The sequence below is a fragment of the Gossypium hirsutum genome, chromosome A12 (assembly GCF_007990345.1).
Source record: "Gossypium hirsutum isolate 1008001.06 chromosome A12, Gossypium_hirsutum_v2.1, whole genome shotgun sequence".
NCBI lineage: Eukaryota > Viridiplantae > Streptophyta > Magnoliopsida > Malvales > Malvaceae > Gossypium > Gossypium hirsutum.
The window spans coordinates 88,200,839-88,219,843 of NC_053435.1; the positions used below are offsets into that span (position 1 = coordinate 88,200,839).

Sequence of the window (19,005 nt, forward strand, 5' to 3'; positions counted from 1 at the left end):
GCCAGTTCAAAACCAACCTAAAGATGAACAAAGACCGACAAGATCCAATACTAAAAAACCCCAGTTTACCCCAATTCCCGTGTCATACGAAGAGTTGTACTCAAAACTGTTGGAAAAACAATTAATATCCCCACATTATATGGTACCCTTGAAGCCTCCATACCCAAAATGGTACGATCCTAATGCCAGTTACATGTACCACGCCGGAAACTAGGGGCATTCTACAGAAAACTGACTGGCATTTAAAAGGAGAGTTCAAGGCCTCATTGATGCAGGCATCTTATGATTTGATAGTACTAATAATACAACTAGAAATCCGCTCCTTAACCATACTGAAGGGAATGTGAGCGCGGTGACTGAGGAAGACAAGTGGCGAACCAAAAACTGCGTTTCTGAAATAAAGACACCTTTATAGAAGATATGGAAGGTGATGGTTGAAAAGGGGCTATTCTGTCACCCCTATAGAATCTTTAAAGAAGGAAGTATAAAAGGTCAATGTTTTTGTGACTTCCATGGTATTGAAGGGTATGACATTCAGTCTTGTGAGAAATTTAGATAGTTACTTCAAGACATGATGGACAACAAGGAGATTGGGATCTTTAACAAAGAGGCCGATGAGGGAGAAGTATGCGCTTTTGACAATCAATCATCAAGTTTCTCTTATAGCGTCGATCGACCATTGATGATTTATTATGATGCAAAAAAGGAACAAGTGAAACCGAAAATGATAATTGAAGTACCATATTCTTTCCCTTACAAAGGCAACAAAGTAGTGCCATGGAAATACGATGTCAATATTATCACACCTAAAGGTGAAAAATTCGAAGCCATGACTGGAAGTGTTGGTGAAGTAGGACATTTTACTCACAGCGGAAGATGCTATTTTAAAATGGTTAAACCAACAAAAAAGACGAGTGACTCAAACCAGAAAGGAAAGGCACCGACGCATGAGGCCGAGGTCGAACTTGAGACTCCGTCCGAACAAGCAGTTAAAAGACCTGTGAATGAAGAGGAAGCACATGAATTCTTGAAGTTCATCAAGAATAGTGAATATAACGTCTTGGAACAGTTAAGTAAACAACCGACACGGATCTCGGTATTATCCATACTGTTGAATTCAGAACCACATCGGAATGCTTTGTTGAAAGTGTTAAATCAAGCTTACATGGCAAGCAGTATATCTGTCGAAAAGCTTGATAGGTGGGTGAATAACCTGAACGCGGATAATTTTATTTCTTTCAGTGATGACAAAATACCGCCAAATGGTAGGGGCTCCGTAAAAGCATTTCACATCACAACCCATTGTAAGGGTTACACAATACCGAATGTACTCATTGATAATGGGTCTGCACTCAATGTCATGCCTTTGGCCGCACTTTCTAGAATTCCAATTGATCTGTCTCATTTAAGACCTTGTCACTCTACAAGAAGAGCATTTGATGGGACAAGACGAGAAGTTATAGGAAAAATTAAAATTCCTCTAGAAGTGGGCCCCTATATATATGACATCGAGTTTCAGGTCATGGAAATCACGCCTTCGTATAATTGCCTTTTAGGAAGGCCTTGGATCCACTCTGCTAGGGCAGTTCCTTCATCTCTCCACCAAAAAGTGAAGTTTATCATAGATGGTCTTTTGGTCACTGTTGTGGGTGAGAAAGACATTGTTGCCTCTATCTCTGCTGATACGCCATACCTCGAAGTAAGCAAGGATGCAGTAGAATGTTCCTTCCGTTCCTTCGAATTCATCAATGCTACGTTCATTGCTGAAGGAAATAAAATTCTCATACCCAAGCTGTCAAGGAATACCCAGATGATAATTAAGCTGACTGTGGGAAAAGGAGCCCGAGCAAAGAAAGGGTTGGGGAGATATCAGCAAGGGATAGTTAGAGCTCTAAAACCAGTACCTCATAAAGCTCGATATGGTTTAGGTTTCGAACCGAATATGCGACAAAGAAGAAAACAGATGTAGAAAGATCGAGAAAGACGGATTGCAAGAGCCTTAGGTCGAGAATTAGAATGGGAGCCCATAACGTACCCTCCTTTGTCAAAAACATTTACATCTGAAGGAATGATATACCTCGAGCAAGATAATCCACGAAGCACGCTTTTATTAATTGAAAGGGGTCTACAGAATGTCAGTATAAATGTCATTGACAAAGGAAGTGATGCAATTAAAGATGTTTCAACGATACGCCCTTTTCCTCTTAGATTCGTTTTGAACAATTGGACTGCTGTTGATCTCCTTGTAGTTTCTAAGTCTTCTCCAGAGTAATGCTCAATGTTAACACTCTTCTTTTTATGTGTCCCTAAGTAATAGAGGGATTCTTTTGTAAGAACTTATGATTTGCTCTTTATCATTTAAATGAACATTAATGAAGATGTATTTTGTCATGGTCTTTACATTCTAATTAACTTCATAAATTTTCCCTCTTCTCATAGCCTATCAGTGCATATATCTCACGTCATACCATGCTTGTTGGTCCCAATACTTTGATGCTTCTCTATAGTTTTCTTTTCCATTCAATTTTCAGGTGCTCAGATATCAACGATATGAACAAACCCGTTACAAATCTTGAAATCAATTTCGAGAAAGCTATTTGTTTAGGAGAGTTTGAAGCTGAGGAAAATGTTGAAGACTGTGCCTCGTCTCCTGACTTACTAAGAATGGTAGAATAAGAAGATAAACAGATTCTACCTCATCAAGAATCTGTTGAGATAGTAAACTTGGGAAATGAAGAAAATAGGCAAGAAGTGAAGATTGGGACCTCCATTTCAGATAACACCAAACATGATTTGATCGCTTTGCTTCATGAGTATAAAGATGTATTTGCATGGTCGTATCAGGACATGCCAGGATTGGATGAGGATGTAGTGGTCCATAAACTCCCACTGAAACAAGAATGCAAACCCATTCAACAGAAGCTAAGATGAATGATACCTGAAATACTGTTAAAGATAAAAGAAGAGGTCAAGAAACAATTCGATGCTGGCTTCCTACAAGTCTCTAAGTATCCAAAATGGGTAGCTAATATAGTCCCAGTACCGAAAAAAGACGGTAAGGTACGAATGTGTGTGGATTACCGCGATTTGAATTGAGCAAGTCCTAAAGATAATTTTCCATTGCCACACATTGATACCTTGGTGGATAACACAGCCAAACATTCATTGTTTTCGTTCATGGATGGATTCTCAGGTTATAATCAAATAAAGATGGCTCCTGAGGATATGGAGAAAACTACTTTTGCAACGATGTGGGGAACATTCTGTTATAAGGTGATGCCGTTCGGATTAAAGAATGCTGGGGCAACATATCAGAGGGCCATGGTGATGTTGTTTCATGACATGATGCACAAAGAAATAGAAGTCTACATCAATGATATGATCGGCAAATCCAATGGGGAAAGAGAGCATGTTGGGAACCTTAAGAAGTTGTTTGAAATACTGAGAAAGTTCCAACTGAAGCTTAATCCAGCCAAGTGCACGTTTGGAGCTACCTCGGGAAAATTGCTAGGCTTCATCGTCAGCGAGAGAGGCATTGAAGTCGATCCAGATAAGATAAAATCCATACAAGAATTACCGCCTCCGCTCACGCAAAAAGAAGTCAGAGGATTTTTAGGAAGGTTGAATTACATCGTTTGATTCATTGTTCAACTCACTAACCAGTGTGACCCAATTTTTCGACTTCTTCGAAAACATAATCCGAGAGAATGGAATGATGAGTGCCAAGTGGCTTTTGACAAGATAAAATAGTATTTGTCTAATCCCCCGGTGCTAGTACCGCCAACTCTAGGAAAACCGTTAATATTATATTTGAATGTGTTCAAAAATTCAATGGGTTGCGTACTGGGGCAACATGGTGAGTCCGGGAAAAGAGAAAAGGCGATTTACTATCTCAGCAAAAAGTTCACAGAGTATGAGGCAAAGTACTCATCAATTGAAAAATTCTGTTGCGCTTTGGTTTGGGTAGTTCAGAGGCTCAGACAATATATGTTGTATCATATGACATGGTTAATTTCAAAGCTGGACCCAATAAAGTACATGATGGAATCACTTGCACTCTTAGAAAGAATGGCACGATGGCAGATCCTACTATCAGAATATGACATCGTCTATGTGAGCCAAAAGTCGATAAAAGGGAGTGCAATAGCTGATTTCTTAGCAACTTGAACGACAGAGGAATACGAGCCATTGAGATTTGATTTCCCAGATAAAGATTTGATGTGCATTACGGGAAAAAAATGTGAGTCATCCAAAGAGAATCATGGAAGATGAGCTTTGATGGTGCATCGAATACGTTAGGGCATGGGATTGGAGCAGTCTTAGTATCTCTAGAAGGGGACCATTATCCGTTCACTACCAGGCTGAATTTCTTCTGTACCAATAACATAGCGGAATATAAGGCCTGTATCATGGGACTTCGTGTAGCTATTGAACGAAACGCCGAAATCTTAGAAGTGTATGGGGACTCAGCGTTGGTGATATACCAAATCCGTGGAGATTAGGAAGTGAGAGATTCGAAATTAGTCAAATAGAGCGATCTAGTAGCAGGACTGATTAAAGAATTCAAAGAAATAACTTTTAATTACTTCCCACGAGAAGAAAACCAATTGGCTGATGCCCTGGCCACTTTGGCTTCAATGTTTAAAGCAAACAGAGAAACAAAAATAATGCCTCTGCAAATGAGCATATATGAAGTCCCTGCATATTGTTTCAGCATTGAAAAAGAGCCAGATGGACGGCCATGGTTCCATGATATCGTAGAATATGTCAAGAATCAAAAGTATCTCGAACAAGCAAATGAGAACGATAAAAGAACAATCAGAAGAATGGCAGTAGGATTTGTTCTTGATGGGGACATTCTGTACAAAAAAGGAAAAGATCAAGTGCTCTTGAGATGCGTAGACGCTGTTGAAGCAAAAAAAATACTTGAAGATGTCCATGAGGGAATTTGTGGAACACATGCCAATGGTTTCACTACGGCCAGGAAGATTATGAGACTCGGTTACTACTAGCTGACGATGGAAAGCGACTGTATTAGCTATGCACAAAAGTGCCACAAATGTCAAATTTACGGCGATAAAATTCATGCAGCCCCTTCACCCCTTCATATCATGACTTTTCCGTGGCCTTTTTCTATGTGGGGCATGGATGTTATAGGGCCAATTTCCCCAAAAGCTTCTAATGGACACCGGTTTATTTTTGTCATTATTGATTACTTCACAAAATAGATAGAAGCCGCTTCATTTGCTAATGTGACGAAGACTGCAGTTTGCAGGTTTTTAAAAAAGGAAATTATTTGTCGATATGGTTTGCCTGAAAGAATCATTTCAGATAACGCTTTGAATCTGAACAACAAGATGATGAAGGAAGTGTGTGAGCAATTTCAAATAAAGCATCATAACCCATCACCCTATCGCCCGAAAATAAACGGAGTTGTTGAAGCGACCAACAAGAATATTAAGAAGATTATTGGGAAAATGATTGAGACATATAAAGACTGGCACGAGAAACTACCATTTTCTTTGTATGCATATCACACATCTGTGTGGACATCTACGGGAGCAACTCCTTTCTCTCTGGTCTATGGAATGGAAGCTGTGCTACCTATCGAAGTTGAGATCCCCTCTCTACGAGTCTTAATGGAGTCAAAACTAGAGGAAGCAGAGTGGGTTCGGGCTCGATATGACCAGTTAAACCTTATCAAAGAAAAACGTTTGAAGTCAATCTGTCATAGACAGATGTATCAGAAGAGAATGATCGCGGCCTATGACAAGAAAATACAGCCAAGAGAATTCCACGAAGGAGAACTCGTGCTGAGAAAGATTCTCCCAATACAAAAAGACCTACGAGGAAAATGGGCACCAAATTGGGAAGGACCATACATCTTAAAAAAAGAATTTTCGGGTGGAGCTTTGATTCACACTGAGATGGATGGGAATGAGTTACCTAATCCAGTGAATTCAAATGCTGTGAAGAAATATTATGCCTAAAAAAGGGATCAAGGTGAAAACCCAAAAAGGGCGTCTTGATTAACACAAAAGATTAGGATGAAAACCCGAAAGGGCATTCTAATGAAGCAAACCCGGGCTTAAAGAGCAAGGCGGTTGAACGGTGGGTCAAACAGCAAGACTATAGTATTTGAAGCATTTTTAGTAGCTCGAAATCTTCTACGCAAGAAGCCATGCTCGAAAAGATTCTTGATTAAGGAACGTGGAAGAGTTCATGCGTTGAATATCTAGAGCATTTGTATCCGTTAAATGCGATCCCTTTTCTTTTTATTACACTTTTTACTATCCTTGGTTAACTTTCTTTGTTTGTCACCTTTGAAATAAATAAATGAAGGTATCCCTTTTGTACCTACCTGACCAATTTCATACATCTCATTGTGTGGTTTATTTAAATAATAAATAGTAACATGACATACTCTGAACAAAAGAAATGTTAAGCATTACCCAGATAAGAATTTGATAAGTACAAGAGCCTCAAAGCAAGGACAAAGTTCAACCAGGGGCAAAAGAGTGATATTTGAGAAACGCAGATTACCCGTGAAGCTTGAGGACGGGCACAGGGCCTAAAGAGAAAGTCAAAAAGCCAAAGTAATGAATGCAGATTATCACAAAAATTGTGACAAAAAAGGACATATGACAAACATGCCTATGGCGCATTGCATAATCATGTAGGCATAAAGGCATTTAAGACAAACATGTGCATATCATGATATCATCATGCATGACATATGCAGGTACTCCAGTAGAGTAAGAGTATGTGATGATAGCTGTACTGAATCAAAGGAAAAGACACCTGAGTTCCACCAGATGACATGTTTTGGTATTCTGATGTTTTTATTTCTATTTTCAAAAATTAACTCATATTGCGAGAGGTGAGTTGAGCCTCAAGACACGTTGAGGTATTTTCAATTTCTATCTTTCAAAAAAACAACTCATATTGCGAGAGGTGAGTTGAGCCTCGGGACACACTGAGGTATTTCTTTTCAATTTCTGCTTTTCAAAAAATCAACTCATATTGCGAGAGGTGAGTTGAGCCTCAGGAACTCACCTCAGGACACGCTGAGGTATTTTCAATTTATGTTTTTCAAAAATCAAGTCATATTGCAAGAGGTGAGTTGAGCTTTGGGTCACATGTCGAGGTATTTTCAAAATCTTTTTTTCAAATTCTATTTTCAAAAATCAACTCATATTGCGAGAGGTGAGTTGAGCATGGGCTCACGAGCTGAGCTATTTTCAATTTCTGTTTTTAATGTCTGTTTTTTTAAAGAGTCAACTCATATTGCGAGAAGTGAGTTGAGGTCAGGATCACATGCCGAGTAAAGAATAAAGATTGGAACTGATTGAAGACACCAGATTTTGTCTCCCTGAAGTTGCAATGGAGCTGATCGAGGATATCAGATCCTGCCTTTCTAAAGTCGTAGAAGAAAAGACCACAAACCTTATCCCACTGAAGCGGTAGAAGAGCAGAGTGAAGTTGTAGATCTTATCTTTCTGGAGTTACAGTGAAGCAGATCGAAGCCGTAAATCTCATATCCTTGAAGTTAAGTTGGAGTAGATTGAAGCTACAAGGCATATCTATGAAGTCGCAGTAGAATGATCAAGGCAACAACATGCGGTGGACTAGAAAGAGACTACCTGGATAAGAAGAGCACTAAAGAAGTCAACACTTGGCAAGACCGGACAAAATTGGCCTTTCTTTGTGTCTTTGCTCTATTCCCGTTACACGACAATGAGCAAAAAGGGGCAGCTATTACAGGCCAATTTTGGCCCACATTACCAAACCCAAAGCCCAAAATTTTAGCCCACCTAACCACTACCCAAACCCAATTTCAATCTAACTACCCAAGCCCAACTAGCTAAATTTAGGGTTTCAGAAAGCTAAAACCCTAAAACACCTTACCCAACCACCCCGGTCAAGTCATCAATGCAACTGGCCACCTGCCCCTGCCTCCACCGCCCATCCCCTGCAAGGATCAAAAAAAGAGAAAGGATAGCATAAAAAAAAGATGTAAAATAGGCTTTAAAAGCCCAAGCCAATTTCAATGGAAACATTCGGCAATTTTTGCAAAAAAAATAATACAAACATTCTATTTCAAAAGCAAAAAACGAGAATAGCAAATTCTAGTGATACTAAAGCACTGGTATTACAGCAAATCAGAGGACCAAAGATACCAAAAATCGAAAAGCAAATACCTAAGGTGATTTTGTTTCTTATATTATATTATTTTTATTTTTTTTTGAATCAATTGATTTATATAAATACATATATTATAAATACATAAAAGATAATAAAAAAATATAAAAAAATTACCTTTTGGAATTCGGGCGGTAGCCGACGACGACGGCCGGCGGCGTTTCGGCTACTGGACGGTGACCGGCCCTGTGGCCGGAAATCCCCCAGCTCCCTCTCCCCTCTCTCTCTTTTTTTTTTCTCTTCCACTTTGCTGAAAATAATTTTTTTAAAAAAAAAATTAGCCTTTTATAGCCTCCCAAAGCGACGTCATTTTGGGGGCTACCTTTTAACCCCAAAACGACGTCGTTTTGCCCTGGATCGGGTCAGGTCGACCCAACCCACTCAGGATCCGTGTGTTTTTGCTCTTAGGGGCTAATTACGCGTGCGGTCCTTCCGCTTTTTCTATGATTTTCAATAAGGTTTTTTTATGTGTTTTAATTTGGCCCTATAATTTGTTGCGCTTTCCAATTTTGTCCGCAATGTTGCTGCGCATTTTGGGTGGAGGGGTTTATTTTGTTTTTAGTCCCTCCACTATTTGTGCGCCTTGAAATAGGTCTCCTTCCCTTCTTTTTTTTGCAATTTCGCCCCAAGCCATTTATTTTTAATTCGATTCGATCCTTTTTAATTACTTTATTATTAAAATTAATTATTTTAATATTATTATTATTACTAGTACTATTCATGTACGTATATATTATCATTATGGTTACTATTATTATTATTAATCTTCATATTATTACTATTATTTCTTTATTTTTATTTTATTTTATATTATATCTTTAGTTTTTTAGTATTAGTTTTAGCTTCAATTAATAATTTTAACATGCATATATATTTACTTTTATGTAACATTATTAATAATTATTTTTTAAACATTATTATTATTTTTTTAATACATGCATATACATTATGTGTATATTCTTTTAATAGATATTATGTATATATTTTAATATTATTAGTTATATATCTTTTATACTATTGTATGTAAATTTCTAATACTATATTGTATATTTCTAACACCATTATTATTTATATATATATGTACGTATTTATGTAGCGTATGAATAGTTTTTTTATATATTATTATCATTTCTAAATATATGTATATATTGTATATATTTTATATATATTATATATCTTTTTAATGTTATTTGTTATATATTTCTTTTACTATTCCATGTATATATTTTTATATCATCTCATGTACATATTCTTGAATACTATGTTACATATATATATTAATACCATATTATGTATATATTATTGTATCTATTTTATCCCTATTATATTTATTATTAATATTACTACATATATTTTATTATATGGGTATATATATACTTTTTATATATAGTATTATTTTCATATATCGTTATATTTATTATTATAACTACTATTTTCACTATTGTCACTTATTATTTTATTTTAATATTATTATGTGTTATTTGGTGTACATACATCTTATTATTATTATTAGTATATGTTTACTATATATGTATATATCTTTTATATATATGTATATGTTTATGCAGTATTATTAATAATTGTTTTGTAACATTATTATTATTTCTAATATGTATATATATATTTTAATAACTATATTATGTATGTATTTTTAACACTATTTTGTGTATATACTTTTATTATTATCATTATGTATTTATTTTAATATATATGTACATATTTATGTAGTATTATTAATATATTTTTTTTTATGTTATTAGCATTTCTAATATGTATTGTATATGTTCATTTTATATATATTATGTATATATATTTAGTATTATTATGTATGCACTTTTCATTCCTATTATTACGTATATACTTTAATATATATATGGCACTATTAGTATTTTTAATATTATGTTTACGTCACTTCACTTATTATTATATGTTTATATATATGTTCGTCTCTATTTCGTGTTTAATAATATTATTATCATGTTTAATATCGTATATATCATCATTTTTTTAATATTATTGTCATATTCATTATTTGCTTCGATGTATTTCTAACTCTTTTATTTTTTGTTTCCCGCCCATTTTATATCATTTTCCTGTTCACTACTTTAAAGATTTTTATTCATGTTTTTACTAATTTCAATAAATAAGGCAATGAACCGATTTAACATTAAGTCATCGATTTCATCGCTATGTTGGGTGAAATTCGTCGGCTCGTGTTAAAAATGGGACACCCTTCTAAAAAAATTGAAAACTAAAAATTCTCATTTTTCAATCGAATCACGATTAAATGTCAAATTGAATTCCTATTTTTGAAAATCAAGACAACACCTGTTTAATAAAGATACCAATTTTGGGCGTCGCGAGGGTGCTAATATCTTCCTCGCATGTAACTGACTCCCGAACCCAACTTTACTTTGGTTTTTGATGTACACCTAAATTCGGCCTTCTTTTTGTTTAAAAAATGAAATTTCTTTTAAAAGAAGAGGATTTATTAGGTGTCTGATCACACCTAGGAAAAGGATCGGTGGCGACTCTCCTTTTTTAAAATGTAAAGTCGATTTTCAAATTTTCAATACATTGACTTAACTAGCGACCAAGAGCAAATTTTTACATCGCTACAACCCTATCTTGAGTTAAATGTACAATTTTCATCGCCAAATGAAGCATTTGCGACTTCAACATCTACTGCTATTCGAGAGGAACACACGACTCCTACTTGACACTCTATTAATGGGAGGCAGAACACGGAAGCGCCCATGTTTGGTGGCAGTATGGAATACACAACTCCTGCACGACGCTCAATTAGTGGATGGGACATACACCTCATTGCGTCGATGTTCGGTGCTGGAAATACGTACTGAGGAATGACATCAACTTCTAATGGTTTGCAATCCATATCTGATTGGGGACGTTAAACATCCACAAGAAGGGATGATATACTCCCTATGACGTCCACCGGCTAGGGGACCCTGTATGGCAGATGACGGTGGGTTGGATGATAAGTCTGATGTGGATCCACATCGAGAGTCTAGCCTCGATAGTACAGAAGTTGTATTATTTTCTAAACCGGAGCCTGTTCCAACCGAACCTGAAAATGGTAAAGGGGGTTTAGATGAAGAAGAAGAAGATTCATGATTCACGGTGTACTTGCCTCCAGCCTATATGCATAATGTCAATCTGTCGGCAGATGATGCGTTAGAGTTTCCAGATTTACCATACAGAAAGCGTGACCATACAAGTTCGTCATTGGATTCGGGTGAATTAGAAGTTGGTAAGGAGTTTTCTAGTAAGGATAGTTTTCTTGGTGCATCGAAACAACATAGCATCAGGAATAGAGTTAACTACAATGTGGTTAAATCCAAATCTGAGAAGTTCGAGGCCAAGTGTGCTATGCAAGACAGTACATGTTCATGAAAAATCATGGCTTCGGTTAGGAAAAAGACAGGCTTGTGGGAGATAAAAAAGTACAAAGGACCACATACCTGTCTTGCCAGTACAGTATCACTAAGTGTTTAGGGTTTTTGAATAATATTGTTCTTACTTAATGTTGCGTTATTTAACGTACTTCGTTGACAAGTGTTTCACAAGATCATCCCAATATGGATTCAGATATGATAGCTAGCTTAATACTATCGATGGTGAAGGCGGATCCCAGGACTTTTGTATCGACTTAATTGCTAATATTCGTAGCCAATTAAGGTATACGTCCTCTTACCGTAAGGCTTGGATAGCTAACTAGAAGGCGTTGGAAAAGATGCATAGTAGGTAGGACGCTTCATATAATGAGGTGTGGCAATGGTGTCAGGTGCTAGAGAGATACATCTTAGGTTGTATAACAGACCTTGAAACGGGCCCTGTATACTACAACGATCGCTTACTTCGTGTATGCCAAGTGTTCAAGCGTCTATTCTGGAGCTTTAAGCAATATCGGGACGTATTTGTGTACTGCAAGCCATTGGTACAAATTGACAGTACCTTTATGTATGGTAGATATACCCATCGGCTATTGTTAGTTGTCAAAACTATTTTTTTGAAAACGGGGATCAACTTTACATTTTTGAAAAGAAAACAAAAATTGGGAGTCGCCACCAATCTTTTTTGATTAGGTGTGATGGATCACCTATGTAACACTCCCTAACCCCGAACCATCACCGGAACAAAGTAACGAGGCATTACCAGATGTATCAGACAACTTATAAATAATTCACTAATAAAATAACATTCATAGCATAATTTAAATTACTAAATCCATATATTGAACTATTCAAATCTAAATCTTATATTTAATTGAAACGGGACTCGTTTGTTTCTTAATTCTTTCATTTCTCGAGCTAGTATTTGAACTGGTTCCTCTTCATATGATAAATCTGGTCTAATATCAATGTTTTTAGTAGAGATAATATGAGATGGATCCGATCGATACCTTCGTAACATGGAAACATGAAAAACATCATGAATTTGTTGTAATTCCAGAGGTAAAGCTAATCGGTAAGCAACTGGTCCAACTCTCTCTATAACTTCATATGGTCCGATAAATCGAGGACTTAACTTTCCTTTTCGGTCAAATCATAATACTTTCTTCCAAGGAGAAACTTTGAGAAACACTTTATCCCCGACTGAGTATTCAATGTCCCGACGTTTCAGATCAGCATAAGATTTTTGTCTGTCAAAAGCTGCTTTTAATCTCTGTTGAATCTTCTTGACTGTTTCTTCTGTTTCACGAATTAATTCAGTCTTAAGTATCTTCTATCACAGAAAGAGTTGAATTTGAGGCAGCGTCGATGGATAGAACTTTTAAAAGATTATGATTGTGTTATTGATTACCATCCAGGTAAAGCTAACGTGGTAGCTGATGCATTGAGTAGGAAAGCAGCAATTGAATTGCGAGCGATGTTTGCTCAGCTCAGTATTAGTGATGATGGAAGTTTATTGGCTGAATTAAGAATTAAACCAGTGATGTTTGAACAAATCAAGTTAGCTCAATTAGAAGATGATAAGCTAATGAAGAAAAAAGAAATGGTTCAGAGCGACACAGTAGGGAATTTTAGTATTGATGAGTATGATTGTTTCAGATACCGAGATCAGATTTGTATTCCAATCAATTCAGAGATTAAAGAATTAATTCTTCGAGAAGCACACGATGGTCTATTTGCTCTACACCCTAGAGGCACAAAGATGTATCGTGATTTACGAGAATTGTACTGGTGGCATGGGATGAAAAAAGATATAGTTGAATATGTCAGTAAATGCTTAGTTTGTCAGCGGGTGAGAGCAGAGCATCAGGTTCCTACTGGATTATTACAGCCGATTACTATTCCAGAATCGAAATGGGATCGTGTTACGATGGATTTCATTACGGGATTGCCATTATCTGCAAGTAAGAAAAATGCTATATGGGTAATAGTTGATCGACTCACAAAATCGGTTCATTTTATAGCTGTCAGAATGGATTGGTCACTTCAGAAACTTGCAGAGGTCTATATTCGGGAAATTATAAGGTTGCATGGTATACCGGCTTCTATAATTTCTGATCAAGATCCTCGGTTTACATTGAGATTCTGGAAACAGTTACATGAGTCTTTGGGTACTAAACTTGATTTCAGTACAGCATTTTATCCACAGACTGATGGGCAATCTGAGCGAGTAATTCAAATTTTGGAAGATATGCTTCGAGCTAATTATTCTGAAAATTTTGATAATGCCTCGTATCCTATCCCGGATCTCAGGTACGGGTATGGGGTATTACAACCTAGAAATTTGGTCATTTTAATAAAATATTTCAATTTACTAAAACAACAATTTTGGTCTACGAAATTTGAGAAAACGGGTTCGGGAGTCGGTTATGTACGAGGAAGGATTAGCACCCTCGTAACGCCCAAAATTGGTACCTAGTTGATTAATTAATGTCTTAATGTCGAAATTTAAAAACTCAAAAAGAATTAAAAATACGATCCTTTCTTTTTTGACTTTTTATGAAGAATTTGCTTGCGTAAATTGAAACGAATGTTAAAGACCTTCTTGTCCCGAAGTAATAAAATGTCACATCCAGTAAGTTAGGACACAACATTTTAAAACCTCGATAATAAGCTTGTCTTTTGATTTTCAAAATTCATGCATTTTAATTTCAAAAGGTTATTTGGTCATTTGGGTCAAACGAAGAAAATCGAAACCCAGCATGTTAGGGCACGATCTCTAGAATTTCCAAATACATAACATTGCCTTAATTTTCAAAATCTTTCGAATAAATACACATGTAATGTTTAAAACTATGCATATTTATTTTATTTGGATTATAGTGTAAAGAATGGACATTTAAACACGGCTCGTGACATAATTGGAATAATAGTAGAATGATAACACGAATAAGCGATATGACTATATATATATAATGATGAAGCAACAAATAAGCAATGACAATGATCAATTAAATTTAATATTAATTAAGTAATAATAGTAATAAAAATGAAATAAAATGGTGATAAGAAAGTAGGTAAAATGCATATACATGAAGTTAAATTTAAGTGTTTGAAAACAAAAGAATGAAAAATAAATAAATTAGTATAAGTAAATATAAAATTAGGTAAAAAAATGAACATAAAATATTAATAACAAGAATAGTAAAAATAATAAAAATAAATAATATAAAATTTGAAAGTATAAAAAGATATAAACAAATAGATAGTAAAAATGATAATAATATGGGTAAAAATAAAAATATAACCAATCTATAAAAAATAATAATAAATAAATAAATAAACAAACAAATAAATAAATATTGAATATTAACTAAATCAGTTTAATAGTATAATAATAATAATAATAACAACGACATGAGTAAATACGAAAAGGAAATATATAATGTAATATAAAATTAATATGATGATAATAATAGTGATAATACAATGATAATAATAAAATGGAAGATAATAGTGATGATACATTAATAGGAATAATAATATTAATAATAACAATAACAGAAAAATAATAATAAAATAATAATAACAATAAAATAATGAATAATGACAACAATAATATAAATAATAATAGAAAAACAATAATAGAAATAGCAACGATAATAATAAATAATAAGAGTAATAGTAATAATAATAATAAATAATAATAATAATATGTAATAATACTCTAAACATAGAAGCATATAACAATGTATGTACAGAGAAATAAATGAATAAACAATAATAATGCAAGTAATAAAAGCATATTATGAAGATAACAATACGTGAAGAAATAAAAATAAAATAAAATAAAATGCTGAATATTAGATTAATTAATTTTAGTAACATAATAATATTAATATGGAAGGACTAAATTGAAATCAAAATGGGATTTGAGGGCTTAATTAGGAAAAGAATAAAATAGGGGATCACATTGAAAGGCGCGGATAACGTGGAGGGATCATATGGGGGAATATCCCCGCCCTCCAAAACGCTGCACTTCATGCGGGATTAAATTGAAAACTAAAATAAATTAATAGTCACAAAATAAGAGAACTTAATCACAAATTGATTAAAAAGCGGAAGGGCTGAAAGTGCAATTAGCCCTTCCGCTACAAAACACGCAGGTCCTGGCTAGGCAGGTCGGGTCGACCCGTTTCACCCCAAATCAACACCATTTTGCATCTGGGGGCTTAGAGCCAAAACGGTACCGTTTTGGTACCACTACTTAAATTAAAATTTCAGTTTTTTTTTATTTTCAACACTTTCAAAAAAAAAAAAAGAAACCCCTCAACTCTCTCTCACTCTCCCTTCATCAGAACACTGATTCCGGAGAAAAAGCCACTGTGGTGGTGACGGACGAACCACCAGGTGAGACTTTTTGTATTTTCTTTCTTTTAGCTAATGAAAATAAGGAAAAATAACGGTAAAAAAGAAAGAACTACAGATAAAAGCACTTTTGTTTTTTTATTGCTTTCTGAGTTTGTATTGATATTTTTTTTTGTATATGAGTGTTCGTATAGCAACTAAGATCAATTCACATTTTAATTTATAACATAAAACATCCCAATATAAGGTAAACATGTATATAAAACGTTTCGGGTACATTTTCAGGTCTTATACGAGCTTACGAAAGCTCTATTGCTAACCCGAGGTCGATTTAGGACCAAATTGTAAGAATTTCATAACATTGGGTTGACGTTGCGAAGTCGGGGGTTCCTCGTCGCGACGCAACATACTGAGTAGGTCTCATCATGACCTCGAATACATGTCGTCACAACATGAATCCTATGTTGCTCCTCGTCGTGACGTTAGGGATATGTCATCGTGATGTGATATTCTATTTCTATAAAAATGAACATGGTACAAGTTTGAGAGACCTGTAATAATACTTTACATTTCAATTATAACCAAAACAAAAATATGCCAAAATGGTACTTCAAAACAACATCGAGCATCCAAGTTTTAAATTCAACCATTTTCGATACAAAATCGACTTAAACCTTAGGTACATGTCATATACTAATCAAAAGAGAACTTTACAAACTTTATTGAGTCGGGGATCGCTTGCTAGATGTTGGAACAACTGCTCAAACTATCTAGAATCTACTATACCTATGCACGGAGAAAACAAATTGTACACTGAACAATTACGCTCAATGGTAATTTCCATATTTCAAGTTACAAATAAGCATTATCAATACAAGAATTCAATTCAAATATACTACAATTCAAATGAAACAATTTGCGTATTCAATATAAGAATTCTATTCTCCTACAACATTCCATTTGATAGTCAAACTAACATTTATATCATTCGTTCTTTTAACAAAGATGTAACATATCTAATTGAATTACTTACATATACAATTATGTACCAGTATGATGTTTAATCTCATTTCCATTCCTATTTTATACAACTTAATCAATTCATATTATCATTTATAGTCACATACGCTCCTTCATTTACTATGACCAATATGATGCCCTTGTTACCAGAGCAGTATTCTATTAGTTTAAGACCACTTATTTGGAAGCACAATTTTAAAATAATAATCTGTTGCATTTAAAGATTTAATGATGCATGAGTTAACCTTTGGCGGCTGTTTAATTTTAATATCAATAAGTCACAAATAACATTATGTCATCAAAACTTTCGATACACATTCAAGTGTTTAAAATAATGTTCAATACAGTTTAAATGGTTTCAAAATTGCGGTATCTAATAGTTGTCCTAGCACCCCTAGCAAATACATGTTAACCCTGAAAATAAGAAGGCTCACAAATGGTCGCAAATTTGACTGTATCCCTTCAATCACCACGCTCAACCTAAGAACCTGAAGGGAAGAAGAATTTGGGTAAGTTCATGTGAACTTAATGAGTTACTGGGAAGAACGATCCCACCATAATTACTCTCAGTCATTAGGAAATGGGACATGTAATTACTTTGATCAATAGATTAACTGGCGAATACTACCACAATTAAACTCAACATATTGGTGGATAGAACTAGTTACTAACTCATATATGACAGTCATTGATACATCTACTCCACGAATACGCCACTTATATGGGCTACCATTTATGATTGGCAGACTTACTATTTACGTTCTCATGCAACGTGCACTACCGCATGCAACCTTTCTTACGTACCCTTTTTTTGTGCTAGTTTCTGATCCCAATTCCCGAAGAACCAATTTTTCTTATATCTTCATATCCACTCATCAGATTTATTTAAAAATAAAGCTCTCATGAACTCAAATCTATAAAAAATTATAAGAAAAGGTTTTGGTTACCTTAACAAATTTTTGGTCGAAGCTTAACTCTCCAAAAAAAAAGAGTTTTTATTTGGTTTTTGCTTCAATAGATGGTGGGGAAGATGATATTCATTACCTTTCTCCACTTACATGATTTATATAGTGTGATTAACACTAATTAACCAAGTTTAATTAAATTAAACTTAATTTATACTTTAATTAATCTTAATTTAGTAATAATTAAATATTTAATGGTAACCATCATCAAAGTCCACTAAATAATGATTATTATTGGTTTATTAACCATTATAGCCCCTTGGATAATTACTATCTAGGTCCCCAAGTTTTTATCTTAATAAAAATCTATAGCAATTAAATATTTACAAATTTAGTCCTTGAACCTTAATTAACTATTAATTCGGCAAAATTACTAGACCAAACTTTAAGATAACAATATATTATACACGTAAATATTACGAACTTGGTTTATGGAAACGAGATCCTGAGATTGCAATTTTCGACACCAATAAATTTCAGGTCGTTACAAGTTAATCCTAAAGAAACAAAATTAGGATTTTTCAAAATTCTTCTCTCCCTAGTTGGCCACACCTTTGAAATAATTAATAGATTGCATTTTATAATTGCTTTGATAATTAACAATTATATTCACTTCTTAATATAGAAACAAGAATTCAAAATTTATTCATGCATAAAGAATTGCACTACTTGTAACAACAAGGATTTCATACAATTTTCCACTACTTGCATTGAACTTTTCCAACATCAACTAAATTGTTGTATGATCCTTATGCATTGCATCAAGACAAGTAGTTATATCATCTAGAAGATTATCTTTTACCTATATTTGTTTGATTAGCTTTCGGTTCTCTTCCTTTAGACAAGAATTCTACTCAACTAGCTTCGCATTAACATCATACACCTGCTCTCATTTCTCCAGCATTATCTGGTAAGTCTGCAAAAACTCAGCACTTGAATCTTGTCTAAATCATCATTAGTATTAGAGTCAGTTGCGACAGGGATATTGACTTTAGTAAAGAAAGCCACATAATTGCTCACGTGTTTTTCATTTGAAT

General features: G+C 34.5%; 1 protein-coding gene across 1 annotated transcript; it reads left to right on the plus strand.

Moving 5' to 3' along the window:
- The first annotated feature begins 574 nt into the window (after window positions 1–574).
- LOC107943491 (uncharacterized) lies at window positions 575–1,969 on the plus strand. Its single transcript, XM_016877240.1, has one exon. The coding sequence runs from the start codon at window positions 575–577 to the stop codon at window positions 1,967–1,969; it is 1,395 nt and encodes a 464-aa protein (XP_016732729.1).
- The last annotated feature ends 17,036 nt before the right edge of the window (window positions 1,970–19,005 follow it).

What these genes read in the sequence shown, in the direction of transcription:
- LOC107943491 (XM_016877240.1), top strand. Translation starts at nt 575, where the DNA reads ATGGACAACAAGGAGATTGGGATCTTTAACAAAGAGGCCGATGAGGGA.